Below are 15601 nucleotides of genomic sequence, written 5' to 3'. Positions count from 1 at the left end.
AAATTGTGGAACACCTACTTTTGCTCCCACATCTCCTCTGTTCTCAACTATCAGCTTCAAAATGTGGGCAGCATTACTGGCTAGTGGGGGAGAACATACGCTGACTAGCTGTTGACTTTGATCAAATTCCTCCACGTCTCTGAGGCTGTAAAAATAAGATTGCTAATGACTCCCTCACAGAGATGAACTAAAAGACAGCTAATAAGACACTTAGCATGCTACTTAGCACGTGTCAAGCAACCAGTGAATGGTGTTTATCAGAGGCCGGAGGACAGGCCAGGAGACGGCTCCTACTGGCGACAAGTCCCTTGTCCCACTCTTCCCATATTAGCAAAGACATGGAAAGCAGGGGTCAGGCTTTCACGGTTCCAGAGCGATGCCAGAGCTTCCTGGGAAAGAACAGCTGCTGCTTGTTATTTTTGTTTATAAAGAGGGAGGCTGGAGGTTTGACATGAAGGCAGTCCTGTGAACCCCTGCACTGCCTCTAACTGCCTTGGGAAATGCATGTTTTTGGGGATATGCAGACTCACCCCCCAAACAGAAAGAACATCATGAGAGCCCGAGAAGGCAGGGACTGACTCTCATTAATCACTACATATCCTCAGAATTTGGCATGTAGTTGATATAATTTCTGAGAAGGCACAGAATTGTTTTCCTGTTTTGCTCACAGCTGTATTTCCAGCACGTAGTAGGCGCTGAGGAAATATATGTTGCGTGAATGAAAGTGAGGATGCATGAACGTTGTACTGCCTGCAGACGACACTGTAGGTTGCCTATCCCAAGCCATTCCCTCGTTTTTCCTTGCTAATGATATCCTGACATGATTCAGGTAGCAACGTGCTCCCCAGGGGTGACTCGTGATGGGTTTAAAGAAATCAGGGCACTCCTGTTCCTCCTTGCCAGGGATTGGCCTGGGGGGCGGGGGTCACGTGACACAGTTCAGCCAATGAGACTAAGAGAAAAATCTGCTCAGGGGATCATGGGAAAGAGTTGTCTCTAGCACAAAAAGAGAGGAAGCTGGAAAAAGAAAATGCCTGCTTCGTCCCCGTCTTATCTCCTTACTTTTGTAGTTATTGTGCAAGGACATGATTCCTGGAGGGAAGGCAATCATTCATTAGCAAAACCGAACAAGCCCAAGAATGAGAAACCAACCCTCTGAGGATGACAGTGTGGGAGGTGGGAGCCTGGTGAGATGACCCAAACGAGCTTCTGAGCCCGCCAGGAGCCCTAGGTGACTTGATGTCTGAGACAAATGCACATCTTTGGTGTGTCGGCAGATATTCTGTTACTTTCAGCCAAAGCATCCTGCATTAACTCATTGTGCCTTCATGATATTGTTATGGGCTGAACTGCGTTCACCCCCAGATTCATACATTGAAGTCCTAACCCCCGACCCTGAGAATGTGACAGTATTGGAGGTGGGGCCTTTAAGAGGTGATTAAGTTAAAATGAGGCCATTAGGGTGGGCCCTCATCCAAACTGACTGGTATCCTTATAAGAGGAAAAGTGGACACACAGAGACACCAGGGATGTACATATCCAGAGGGAGGACCATGTAAGGACACAGTGAGAAGACTGTCTACAAGTTAAGGAGACGTCTCAGAAGAAACCAACCCTGCCGACACCTGCATTATGGACTTCCCAGTCTCTGGAACTGGGAAAATTACTTTCTGTGCTACTTTGTTATGGCAGCCCTAGAAAATATATAGATGTCTATTGTTATGATCAAGTTACTATCACCATCGTGAAAAAGTCCTTTGTTTCACCGTAACGTTTTCCCTGAGGAGCAGCTGGGAGCTGAATGAAGAGAGCTTGCTCAGTATTCCATGACAAGGCAATCATGTCAACCCAAGCCTGGCCCTCTTCGTCCGCCACCCTTCACCTCATTCAGTAGAAACCTAGCAAACACCCCTCACGCGCTGCAGCTGTGTGGAACTGGCAGAGTATATATTTCGAAGTCAGGCTTCCTGGCTTTGCTTCCTGATTCAATCTCTTAGCAGCTGTGTGATCTAAGGCAACCTGGTTATCTTCCCTGAGTTTTCTCATCCCCCAAACACTGCTAAGAACACCCATCTCATAGAATTATATAAGGCCAGAGCAAGCCAGTACATGCAGAGGGCTTCACCAAGTACTTGACTCAGAGAATAGTCTTGATGGATGGGGACCATTTCTCTTCTGAATACACAAAATGGACAAGAAAGGAGAATACGGTCATGTTTTCACTTATATAACTTCAGTCTAATCCTCTCAACAAACCCTGTGACAGGGCATCGCCAACCTGTTTTGCAGAATAAAGTGAGGTTCAGAGGAGTCATGTGACAAATCACAGTTTTAGATCCTAGGGGCTGAGATTCCAGCCCAGGCCCTCTGATCCCCATAAGCCCTGAGCTCTTTTCTTCTGCACCAGAGATGCCACCCTTGGTAGTGTAATTTTTTCCCAAGCACTCAATGTATGCCAGACATTCTCCTTTAATCCTCACGAGGACTCAGCGTTCACAACCTAGGAATAAATAACCCTGACATGGTTACACATGTTTACACCAGACAGCAGAATAAACCGGTGAGCTATTGTGGGACTGCATGGAAAATGTGGATCAAAGGGAAGTGCCTTCGGAGACAGCAGGGAAGAAAGGCCAACATTAACTGTTCGGGGACGAGGGCTTTCGCTAGACCCTTGACTTTGAATAACCTTGAGATTTTTTTTTTTTTTTTTTTTTTTTGGCGGTACGCGGGCCTCTCACTGTTGTGGCCTCTCCCATTGCAGAGCACAGGCTCCGGACGCGCAGGCTCAGCGGCCATGGCTCACGGGCCCAGCCGCTCCACGGCATGCGGGATCTTCCCGGACCGGGGCACGAACCCGCGTCCCCTGCATCGGCAGGCGGACTCTCAACCACTGCGCCACCAGGGAAGCCCAATCTTGAGACTTTACTATTGTTATACCCCCGTTTTACAGATAAGAAAATGGAGGCTCAAAGAGGGTAAGTAACATACCTCAGACACAGAAAAGGGAGGAACGTGAATCTGGTATTAATGCAAACATGTAGCATCTTCCCCTGGAACAGGGCTTCTTAACCAGGGCCTGCTGTGCAAAGTAGAGTACTCTGGAGAAGTTTTAAGACTACTGAGGGCTGGGCTGCACCTTCAGAGACTCTGAATGGGTGGGTCTGGAGTGGGGCCCAGCACAGGCATTGCTAAAGCTCCCACCAGGTGATTGGAATGTGCAGCCAGGGTGGAGCAAAGCCAGGCCACGCTGCTCTCAGGACTGAGCTCTGCGATCCTGGAGCAGTCTGGGCCCAGCCCTGATACTACTAGACCCAGCTGGCTGCATAAAGGCCAGCTTTTCTCACTCCACCCAGAGAGGGAACAGCTGGTTCTTTCTTAAAGCAACATGAGCGAAGGTGAGGCCAGTAACTCATCACCCAACATGCATAGCAAGTCGAATATGGATTTTAGGCAATGGCATCACCTGGAGATTCATGAATACAGGGTAACCTTAAAATCAAATACAGGCATAGTATCTCCCTCTTGACGGGCCAGAAAGTTGGAGCTGAAGTTTGTTTTTTACTATTCCTTGTAGTTCCTGAGTAGAGTTTTTGGTTCCCTGTATTTATTGTTTAAATGGGTACATGAAACATTTTATGTTTACTTCTCCAAAAAATGAAGTATAATTATGTTGCTCTTTACATATGATTTTTTTCTTTCTGAGCGGTGGGGAGGGTGGTGAGGAAGCTCAGGGACCTTTATTCACAACAAAACAAAACAAAACAAAACAAAACTTTCCCTCTCTGGCAAACTGAGTTCCCATGCTGTGCAGTAGGGATTCACGTGGTTGATGCACCCTGGGCTCCCCTAATCCAGGTGTCCTAAGCAGAATGCACTGCTAAATGATCCCACCTGTTGTTTTTTTAAATTTTTATTGGAACAGAATTGATTTACCATGTTGTATTAGTTTCAGGTGTACAGCAAAGTGAATCAGTTATACATATACTTATATCCACTCTTTTTTAGATTCTTTTCCCATATAGGCCATTACAGAGTATTGAGTAGTGTTCCCTGTGCTATACAGCAGGTCCTTATTAGTTATCTGTTTTATACATAGTAGTGTGTATGCATCAATCCCAATCTTCTAATTTATCCCTCCCCCCCACTCCCCCCCCCACCGGATCCCATCAGCTTAAACACAGCAAGAAACTTGCGTTTCTTGGTTCAACCAAAAGTAGAAGTGGAAAGGGAGAGCTGAGGACACAATCAGAGAATTAAAGATTAGCTGGGACACATGGCTGGGGAATTGACCTTTGACCAAACATAAATAACGCCAGCGCAGCTTCCCGCTGCCTTGTGCACGAAGAGATCCCAGGCCCTTGGAGAGCGGAAAGCAAAGGGAGAAACGAAAGCAAAGGGAGAAACGAGTGGCATCAGAAGGGAAGGAGATGTAAAGGAAGCTGCAGGAGAGCAGGACAGGAAGACAAGGAGGGGCCAGGAGCAGTGACCTTGAGCACAGAGGAGCGTCTGTTCACTGCGAATACCGCTCTTGCTCATCGCCCTGCACGATGGATATAATATTTGGCAGAAATAAGAAGGAACAACTGGAGCCTCTGAGGGCCAGAGTGACAGGTGAGCGTTTTCTATAAACGATGGGGGCTTATATGTTTAGATGTACACTTTTTTTCTGCTTATAAAAGTAGTGTTTATTATAAATGATTTTTGGAAGATCTGGAAAGCGGTATATAGAGGGAAGATGATCCATAATCTAGATATATTCTCTGTGAAAAACTAGTTGTGCTTTTATGCATTATAACAGTTTTCAAGGAGAGAGAGTCGTTCTCACTATTTCCAGGAGAAAAGTCCCGGGACTGCTGCAGTTGGCATACAGACAACGGGATTCTTCTGCAAGTTGTGCTCCATCCCCAGTGCGTGATATATTTGTAAAAATGTGCGCGTCCTAAGTTAATTTCAAAGTAATAAGAGAATCGAGTGGCAGCGCCCGCTGCTGCACATGCGCGCTGGGGCGCATCGCGGAGCCCGATGTGATTTCCCAGAAGGTGCGATTTCAGGATGCGAGTACCTGCAGAGCCCAGGGTGGGAGCTTCCTCAGGAATCTACGTTTCATGGGTTTTCTCCACCTCTTCTGCGTGGCCACTTTCGTGGGACCATTTTGTTTAGACTCTGCAGGGCAGTGAGTGGATCTGAACTCTCCCGTCCCGGGAGTGGTGCTGAAAACAGGGAGGGGGTTGGCTCAGCCACACCACCGTTTTGGACGGATGCACAGTTTTCACAAGGACAGGACAACAGTGCCCTTTGTGAGGCAAATCAGATGGGAGCTTCTCAGCTGAGGAATTGCCTTGGATGGCTTTTGAAAGAAAAAAAATAGCTTTTATGTATATTTTTTCTGATTACAAGAGGTAATGTGCAATCTATATGTGTGTCTATATTACATATAAAACTTGGAAGTGCAAATGAGAACACAGAGGAAAATAAAACTCAGCTGTATTTCCATCTCTTAAGGACTATTAATATTTGAGCCTATTTAAGTTTTTAAAAGATACATAAATATAGAGAGTACAAAGATCTATTAATAGATTTTACATATAAATAGTTTTTCAGAAGACAAATGTACACTTACTGTTAACTTTTTATTTTTAAAAAAGGGATCCTTGATGCCTATCCTTTTATGCTCTGGGGTACCACAGACATTTTGCCATTATACCCCTTTATAGCTCATGTTTAGTGACTGCGTGGAAATGCTTGGAAATTTTAGAAAACAAGAATCCTAGGACCTGAGAAGCTGAATGAACCTCTAGATCTAGATCAGCTGTTCTCAGAGGATGGACCCTAGACCTGCAGCATCAGCATCCCCTGGGCTCTTGTTAGAATCACAGATTCCTGGCCTCACTTCAGACCCTCTGAATCAGATACTCCGGGGGTGGCACCCAGAAACCTGTGTTTTTACAGCCCTCTGGGTGATTCCAAGTGGGGGACCACTGCTGTAAATCAGGCCTCCCTACTGGGCAGGTGTGAAGCTGAGGGCCAGGGAGAAGCAGCAACTTGCCTGAGTCCCGGCGGCCATCAGAGGATGGGCTCCAGCTTAGTGCAGGCCTCCAGCCCCGGGTCACGTCTAATCAGCTGGTCAGCATCCGGTGGCAGACAGCTCACTAAACACTGTGCCTGTGTGGACACGTCTGCGCCGGGGGGCCAGGCCAAGGCTCTGGCTTCACATCCAGCTGTGCATTCTTGGCTCTGAGGCTTCTTTGGCGAGTTACTTAAGCACTTTCTGACTCAGTTTCCTCTCACGTCTCATAAAGTCAACATGTACCTACCACATGAGATTGCCGCAATGACTAAATGATTTAATCCATTAAAACACATAGTGCTTGATGAATGGTCCTCTTACGATGTCTAGGGCTTTACTATCTGCTCAGGTTCATCTCTCCCTGCTCTGCCTCAACCTGCTCCTCCTCCTGTGTCCTGGGTCTCTGTGAACAATCCCACCCAAGGCAGGAGACTCGGCTGCATGTTTTGAGTGTTCCCCTCCCCTTCCCCACACATTTAGTCAAACTCTAAGTCCTTTTGTTCCATTGGTTTCTCTCCATCCCCACTGCTGCTACCCTGTTCCTCTCTCTGGCCTTCCCACCTTCCTCTGGCTCCTCCGGTCCACACTCCACACCGTAGCCAGAAATAACTTTCAAAACCCCCAAGTCTGATCACATTCAGTTAGTATGAGAAGAGGCAGATCCTTAGAGACAGACCTTGGATTAGTGGTTGCTAGGGGCTGAGCGGGGGATGGGGATTGACTGCTAATGGGAACAGGGCTTCTTTTTGGGTTGATGGAAATGTTCTGGAGTTAGTGGTGATAGTTGCACAACATTGTAAATATTCATAAAAAATAATAATCCTGAACTGTACACTTTGAAATGGTGGATTTTATGTTATGTGAATTTTATCTCAATTTTTTAAATCGCAGCAAAAAAAAATCTGATCCTATTTTCCCTGTTAGAACCATCAAAGGTGTCCCATTCTTCTGAGCACCAAATCAAAGCTTGGTGTGGTCTTGTTGACCTTGGTCGCTTGGCCCTACTTAACTCTCCAGCCGCAATATTTATGACGTCCTCGCTTGAAAGTTACAGGCCAGCTCTTACTAAACAGCTTGCACATCTCCTGATCTTTGAGTTGGTCTTTGATCCCTGGGTTCGGATTTCTCCAGAGATAAGAATTCAGGTGTAAGTCGTTTATTTGGGATGTGCTTCCTAAGGAACACTGGGAGGGAAGCCAATGAAGAAGGCATTGTCAAGCCATTGACCACCAGGAATCATTGGAGCCGAATCCTCTGGACAAAGCATAAAATATGCCTTGCATTGTGTCAGCCAAGGGCAGGGAAGTGGTGGCCTTTGACCCATAGCATCCCATCCATCTTTGGAAGAGAGCAGCTTTCAGGGGCATTAACTCTCCAGTGAGCTTCCAGCTCATCCACGTGTGGGCAGAGCTGCTCCACAGTGAGAACAAAGCCCTCAGGTAGAGAGCTGTAGGTATTTGCAGAAAGCAGCCTTCAGGGAGAGGTGAACGCCAGGGAGACATGGGCGGGACCCCAGCAGCACCTGCAATGCCGTCCAATGGCAATATAACGCCTGCTCATGTGTAATTTAAAATTTTCTAATAGCCGCATTCAAAAAAATACAAAGAAACAGATGAAATTAATTTTAATAGTATATTTTATTTAATACCACATATCCAGAATGTTACCAGACCAACATGTAATTAATATTTTTAAATTGCTAATGAGATGTTTTACATTTCTTTTTCATACTAAGTCTTTGCAATGTGGTGTGTGTTTCACATTTACTGCACATCTCAGTTGGGACTAGCCACGTTTCCAGTGCCCAGTTGCCACTCGGGGGTGGTGGCTACCACATTGGACAGCACAGCGCTAGAATGTTCTCTCCTCAGGCCTTTGCAAGGCAAACACCTACTCTCCCTCAAAACTCAACCAGGTCACTTCTTCAGGAAACATTCCTCACCCTCCTGCTCTCACCCAGTTTCAGGGTGGAGTTCTGTTCCACATAGCACCCTTGCTGAGTCTGTTGCCTTGCCTTTAGCACAGTGTATTTTGAGTGTTTTCCTTTGTTTTTGTCTCTTAATGGATGGGGAGCAACTTGGAGACAGGGATGATGCCTGTTCATCTTGGTATCCTCAGTGCTAGCACAATGCCAGGCATATTCTTTCTGGAAATGAATGGATGCAGCATGTGGTACAGGGGCTATATGGCCACTTCTTTTAGCTTTTTGGTTTAGGTGCAGAACTGGAAACTAAATCTTCTTTCTCTCACCAGGCAGGATTCCAGCATGGCTGCAGGGGACCCTGCTCCGCAATGGGCCTGGGATGCACACAGTGGGCGAGACCAGATACAACCACTGGTTCGATGGCCTGGCCTTGCTCCACAGCTTCACAATCAGAGACGGTAAGAACACCATGTGATTTGCCATGGCTGCCGTAACAAATGACCACCAATGGAGTAGCTTAAAGCAACACACATTTAATTCTCTTTCAGTTCTGGAAGTCGGAAGTCTAAAATGTATTTCCCTGGGCTAAAATCAAGGTGTCAGCAGGGCTGTATTCCTTCTGGAGGCTCCAGGGAGAGAATCCGTTTCCTTGCTTTTCCTAGCTTCTAGAAGTCACTTGCATCACTTGGCTTGTGGCCCCATCTTCATCTTCAAAGCCAGCAGCATAGCATCTTGTGGTCTCTCTCTTTCTCTCTCTGTCTCTCTGCTTCTATCATCACATCCCTTTCTCTGAGTCTGACTCTCCTGTCTCTCTCTCTCGCTCTTTTTTTTTTTTAATATTTATTTATTTAGGCTGCTCAGGGTCTTAGTTGTAGCACACAGGATCTTTGTTGCAGCATGCGGACTTCTTAGTTGTAGCACATGGACTCTTAGTTGCAGCATGCAAACTCTTAGTTGCGGCACGCATGCGTGGAGTCTTACCCACTGGACCACCAGGGAAGTCCCCTGTCTCCCTCTTATAAAAGCTTTTGTAATTACTCTAGGCTCACCCAGATAATCCAGGCTAATCACCCACTTCAAGATCCTTAACCCAATCACGTTTATAAAGTCTCTACTGCCCTGTAAAGTAACATATTCAAAGGTTCCAGGGATTGGGATGTGGACATCTTGGGAAGCCATTATTCAGCCTACCACAAGCACAAACCTCCCTGGAAAGGTGGCCAGGGTGGTTTTTCAGCGAGTTCAACTGGAAAAATAATATGCATTCTCAGTAAGGTGGGCCGAGACAGGTGGAAGTTTACAGGCTTTGGAATCAGACACACATCAAATTAAAGTAGGAGTGTAGAGCTGAAAAGAACAAAGTGGGCATGTTGCTCACCAGGCAGGGAGAGCCAGATCAGTCATGTCCCTGAGAGGACACTGAACACAGAGCAGAAGGTAGGAAGTGCCGCAACTAAAGTGAAATTCCGAGTTCAGATGACTGACTCAGGAGGTGGATTGTCTACTCTCTGCTATTGGTCATTGAGCTGATTTATGTCACAGAGTACAGGCCGGGTTCTTAAAAGGTCTGGAGTGGGTTCTGGGAGGCTTCAGCAGGCTCAGGGCCATGTGGTAGGGTTCAGCATGGTGAAAGTTTACTCTGACCCCTGAGTTCCAGCTTGGGCAAAAGCTGCAGCCACGCCACCTCCCTGGGCCTCAGTTTCCTCATCAGTAAAAGGAACTTGATCATTCTGCCTAGAAAGCTTTTGTGATAATCAGAAGTACTAGGTGTCCAGCAAGGATTTGATGCCTGGTAGATGCTCAGTTGATTAAAAACCACCATCATAGGACCTCTCTGGTGGCGCAATGGTTAAGAATCTGCCTGCCAATGCAGGGGACATGGGTTTGAGCCCTGGTCGGGGAAGATCCCACATGCCGTGGAGCACGCCTAAAGCCCATGCTCCGCAACAAGAGAAGCCACAGCAATGAGATGCCCGCACACTGAGATGAAGAGTAGCCCCCACTAGCCACAACTAGAGAAAGCCCGCGCGCAGCAATGAAGACCCAACACGGCCAAAAATAAGTAAATAACTTTATTAAAAAGTAAAATAAAATAAAAACCACCATCACTGTTGCTGGGTTTGAACCCCAGCTCCACCATCCTAACTAACACATACCTAAGCTGTGTGACTTGGCCAAAGTTACTGACCCTATCTGTGTCTCAGTCTCCCCATCTGTAAAATGGGGCTATTAGTAGCATGTCCTGTAGAATTGATGTGGAATTTAAATAAATTAATATGTGTGAGGGGCTTTGTGTAATGCCCGGCTCATCATATGTGCTCCATAAGTGTTAGCTATTATTTTCACATAACTGTCATCTCTTTCAAGCTAGTCGGCAATTATTTTTTGAGTGGGGACTCTGCCAGTGACTTGCTCTAGCATTTCATGAACAGACACTGTGTGTGAACGCCATGAGCTCCGAGTTTGCAAAAGCTCACAGTTTTTACTGTGACTCAGCTACAGGGTGGGTAGTTCCATATTTCCCGACAGCCTTGAGCCTTAACAGTCCCCTCTTTTCCTAAACAGAAGTTCCCAGTGATTCTTGGGGACAGAAGTGCTGTTCTGGATGAGGTGCCTGAGAGGCTTCCCTTCTCTGAGGCCCTGCCTCACCCGCTGCCAGGTCCTTCATGGTCCGTTTCCGAGCTCACATTCATGTGTGTGGGAGGTACTCTTGTCTCCTTGCACATGTGACACTGAAACTTTAGGGAGGTTAGGTGACTGATCCAAACTCACTGACGTAGAGCTGGGATCTGAACTTGTCTGGAGCTCGTTTGCAGCTTTCTCTTCTGTCCTCAGCCCAGCACACATGCACACACACACACACACACATATGCACACATACCTCTGAGAAATGGCAGGTGCTTAAATGGTATCCTTCAGTAGAGAATCCAGGGACAAGGGAACCAGCAGGGGATGACCGAGCCCTAGCCGTCTTGCAGAAGTATGGCTGCTGTCCACCAAAATCCTTGAGTGGGCTAAACGGGCTAGTGACCAAAGTTATCCCATACTATTCAGACTTTCTAAAAGCTTCTAGTAGGTTTTCAAACTAAAAGTTTACTGTCAGAGGTAAGTAGCTGTTTTCTGTTCTTTTCTGAGATGGTCAGTCAGGTGCAACCACAAGAGGAGACACAGAGAGACTCAGGAAAACAAAGGTTATTCTACCCACAGGTGCTGGACACAGGAGGCGAGTCACACAGGGCACATGGGAAAGACACCAGGATGGACAGGAGACAGAAGACAGGAGCAGGGTGAACTCTGAGACTGAGGCCTTTATTGGGGTTTCTGAGGGCAAGGCAGGAAAGGGCAGAGTGAACAGCCTAGGACTGGCTAGTTGAACAATGCAGTGAACTTTGGGCTAGAGGGATAGTTCCTAGTTGCCTGGTACTGGGTCCTGGGCTGATTAAGGCAGAGGGATATTGTCTCCCGGGGTGTATGGACCAGATGGAGGATTGGTTAGTTTGCATATCAAAGACATACTGGGCTCTTTCCTACCTCTAAGAATTGTCTGGTCCAGGGAGACACAGCCTTGTCCCAGCCAGAAAGTTTTTTAAGGTGTGAAAACATCATAATACGCAGAAAAGTTTAAATATATACAATAAAGCAGCATGAAAGACAGTTCTATTCATAATCTGGAATTGGCTAGAAAGTGGGAGGAATGGAGACTATGGCCAATTACTCGCCCTCCCCTGCCTGTCCTGCTCTTGAACCTGGGCGTGTGTCGAGGGTGTGTGCCCCACTCTGCTTTGCAGTGATCAGTGTGCCGTTCTCCAGCCTAGGGTGGAGGCCCCAGAGTGCAGGGTCCCTGTTCAGACTGTTGTACCTTCATCACTTAGCACAGGGTCTGGCCCACAGGGGCACTTAGGAACTCTGTGGAGCTGAAATGACACAAACAAGGTGAAGATGTTTTGGTAGAAGGAGGCAATACTCCCCCAGTCCATCTCTTCAATACTTGCTACAGGGAGTGCTTGCTGGCCATTGGCCTAAGTGGTTCATGGCCATCCACGACTCAGCCCTCACTGCAGCTCCTGGGGAAGGGACCACTCTTATTATCTCGATTTTACAGACAGGCATCTAAGGCCCAGAGTAGCCAAAGAACTTACCCAAATGCACACAGCTAAGAAGCAGTGGTAGTTAGTTATAAACTCAATGCTCTTTAAATCCAGAATCCTAAGTCCTAAGCATTATGCACTTCTGCCCCCATTCCCCACTCCTGCCAGCTGCCATCTCTCCCCAACTCTCCAGCCCAATCCTCCCGAGGCTGCCAGATTGCCAGTGTTGGTGTAGCACAGCCTGGCATTGTCTCTCCTCTCCTCTTGAACTCTCAATGGCTCCCCAGTGTCTAACAGTGGAAATATAAACCAAAAATATTAAGTACTACCATACACAATTTAAGAGGACAATGCACAGGGCAATCAGGGTTCTCTGATTTGCAGGTAACACAAAGCCAGTATTTCTCAAAAGGTGGTTTGTGGGCTTCCTGCATCAGAATCCCCCAGGATGCTCATTTAGGTTGTGAATCCTGAGACCCCACCCAGGGCTTGAAGTGTTGGGATAGAGCATCTATGTTTCCAACACGTTTCCCAGATGACCCCAAGCACACTGGTGGTTTGGGGCTTGGGCCTTCACGATTTTTTTAAAGTACCAGGTTGTTCTAGTGCACAGCTAGCTTGGAGAATGGAAATTAGTGCCAAACCAGGAAGAAAGGACTGGAGTAAGAAAGTAAGAAAGCAAAGGACAGGAAAATGACTCATAGCCTTCAGCAGAAGTCGCTAGAAGATAATGCTTTAAAAAACTAAAAAAGATTTGAATAAAAAAGGCAGAGTGGAGATGGGGAAGCCAGGTGAAGGGTATACAGGAGCGCTCTTTTCTGTAAGTCTAAAATTCTTTCAAAATTGAAAATTTTTATAAAGCAGGCATGGAGATGAGTCAACCCAGGTCCCTCTTAGCAGCAAATTTGATACTTTTCCAATAAGAGGCAAAGTCGGTGTCCCGTGAGGATTTGAACATGTGAATTCCAAGAGTCAGAGTCACAGAGATGTTTTTTTTTAATTGGAGTATAGTTGATTTACAGTGTTGTGTTAGTTTCTGCTGTACAGCATAGTGAATCAGTTATACATTTACATATGTCCACTCTTTTTTAGATTCTTTTCCCATGTAGGTCATTACAGAGTATTGAGTAGAATTCCCTGTGCAATACAGTAGGTCCTTATTAGTTGTCTGCTTTATATATAGTAGTGTGTATATGTTAATCCCAATCTTCCAATTTATCCCTCCCCCACTTTCCCCCGGTAACCATAAGTTTGTTTTCTTTATATCTGTGACTCTATTTCTGTTTTGTAAATAAGTTCATTTGTATCATCTTTTTAGATTCCACATATAAGTGATATCATACAATATTTCTCTTTTTCTGTCTGACTTACTTCACTCAGTATGACAATCTCCAGGTCCATCCATGTGGCTGCACATGGCATTATTTCGTTCTTTTTTATGGCTGGGTAATATTCCATTGTATGTATATGTGTATATATGTATGTATGTGTATATATATATATATATATATATATATATATATACCACATCTTTATCCATTCCTCTGTCAATGGACATTTAGTTTGCTTCCATGTCTTGGCTATTGTGAACAGTGCTGCAATGAACATTGGGGTGCATGTATCTTTTTTTTTTTTTTTTTTTTTTTTTTTTTTTTTCGCGGTATGCGGGCCTCTCACTGCTGTGGCCTCTCCCGTTGCGGAGCACAGGCTCCGGACGCGCAGGCCCAGCGGCCATGGCTCACGGGCCCAGCCGCTCCGCGGCACATGGGATCCTCCCAGACCGGGGCACGAACCCGCATCCCCTGCACTGGCAGGCGGACTCTCAACCACTGCGCCACCAGGGAGGCCCCCTACATGTATCTTTTTGAATGATGGTTTTCTCCAGGTACATGCCTAGGAGTGGGATTGCTGGATCATATGGTAGCTCTATTTTTAGTTTTTTAAGGAACCTCCATACTGTTCTCCATAATGGTTATACCAATTTACATTCTCACCAACAGCAGAGTCACAGAGATTTAGAGGCACAAAGCCTCTCCAAAGCTGACTTTTTCAACTGTTGTAGCTCCAATGTAGTCTTTTGGAAAGTTTGCTTTAATTTTTTTTAATTAAAAAATATATATATATGTATATTCCCACCCCACCAAATAATAACACTTGACCCAGTTCTGGAAGATCCCAGGCAGGAACGTGTCTGTTTACTTTTGTCCCTTTAGAAGGAATGTGGTTAATTGGGTTCCCGAGAGCAGGGTGCTAGAGAACGCTCTGTGCCTCCTTCTTTAATCTCAACCTCAAAGTAAGTGTCAGCCTTGAGTAATTCCAGAGACACATTTCCCCGTGGCCCTCTGAGCGCTCCCTGCTCTGGGGCTGGTTGTTTGTAGCATATGGGCTGCCTGTTGACAACCAGACTGGGCTGGGTGTTTATGTTTCATATGAACAGGATTCAGCATTTTAGGCAAAGCACATTAGCCAGTACCTATGGGTGGCAGCCCTCAGAGAGAGTGACCGTGAAGGGCAGGCTGGCTCAAGGGGAGACCAGAGTGACCTTAAAGCTGGTCCTGTGTAGCATGAAGACCAGTAGGTGTGGCCTCACCAGCCCCCAGGTGAGTCTTCCTGCCTCCAGGATTTTGGAGAATTCAGAACTGCAGCCATCACTTATCACGTGCATGCTGAGCGCCAGGGAGCCAAACTCCTTCTATCATCCCATCTCATTTAAAACTGCCAACCCTAGTTGGGGAGGACTGTATGATCCCCAGCTTCCAGTTGAAAAAACTGAGGTTCAGTGACAAAGGGACTCACCCAAGGTCACATGGCTTGGATGGGGACTTGCCCAGAGCCAAAGCCTTGCCCCAGCTACCTACTATATCTGACTAGCATATGTAGCTTTTTATTGAGCACCTACTATGTGCTAAGTGCTTTACAGGCCTTAAATGTTATAGCAGCTCTGTGAGGAAGGTATCAGGATTCTCATGTCAGAGCAGAGGGGACTGAGGCTTGCCTTTGACACAAGGTCAAGTGCTTGGCCGGTAGATGATGGAGCAAGGATTCATATCCACGTGGAGGCTCGAACCTACTTGGGGTGGAGATCTTGCCTGTCCCACTCACCATTACATACATCCTGGCCCATCCGGGTGTTTAACAAATAGTGATCAAATGCATGAACCCCAGGCCCAGTTAGCCCCAGAGCCTTTGCTCCTAACCATTCCTCCATGTTCCTTTCCGCTGCCCCAGGAACAAAGCTCCCCCCACCAAATATCTCAGAGATACTAATGTACAGTAGCCACCCCTGAAAAGATGCTTGCAAAGAAGACAGATGATTATCTGACACACAGTTTACCTCCTGAAGACTGGAGAAAGCACCAGAAGGTCCTTCATGGTCTCTTCTAATTTTATCATGACGAGTGTTACCATGATTGTAACACTTAAATGCACAGGTTGGAGTCATCACTGCTGAAACATACACTCACATCCTTTGGAAACAGAGGTGAAAATGCAATCCTGAGGGCAAAACTAACCAAGACT

General features: G+C 46.4%; 2 protein-coding genes across 2 annotated transcripts in view; one reads left to right on the top strand and one right to left on the bottom strand.

Moving 5' to 3' along the window:
* The window catches only part of LOC309794451 (polycystin-1-like protein 2), a gene marked incomplete at both ends in the record, with an annotated part of 81809 nt that extends 77270 nt beyond the window's left edge, over positions 1–4539 (bottom strand). The window contains 1 exon segment of the mRNA XM_082605977.1: positions 4527–4539. Coding sequence (XP_082462103.1) covers positions 4527–4539 — 13 coding nt within the window.
* Positions 4540–4550: 11 nt separating this feature from the next.
* BCO1 (beta-carotene oxygenase 1) overlaps positions 4551–15601 on the top strand; it is a gene marked incomplete at both ends in the record, with an annotated part of 37843 nt that continues 26792 nt past the window's right edge. The window contains 2 exons of the mRNA XM_082605976.1: positions 4551–4614; positions 8324–8452. Coding sequence (XP_082462102.1) covers positions 4551–4614; positions 8324–8452 — 193 coding nt within the window. The remainder of the gene's footprint in view (positions 4615–8323; positions 8453–15601) is intronic.

The sequence above is a fragment of the Mesoplodon mirus genome, assembly GCF_964341445.2.
Source record: "Mesoplodon mirus genome assembly, chromosome: 19".
Lineage (NCBI taxonomy): Eukaryota > Metazoa > Chordata > Mammalia > Artiodactyla > Ziphiidae > Mesoplodon > Mesoplodon mirus.
The sequence above is the reverse complement of the archived record's forward strand: the minus strand, read 5'-3'. Positions and strand labels throughout refer to the sequence as shown.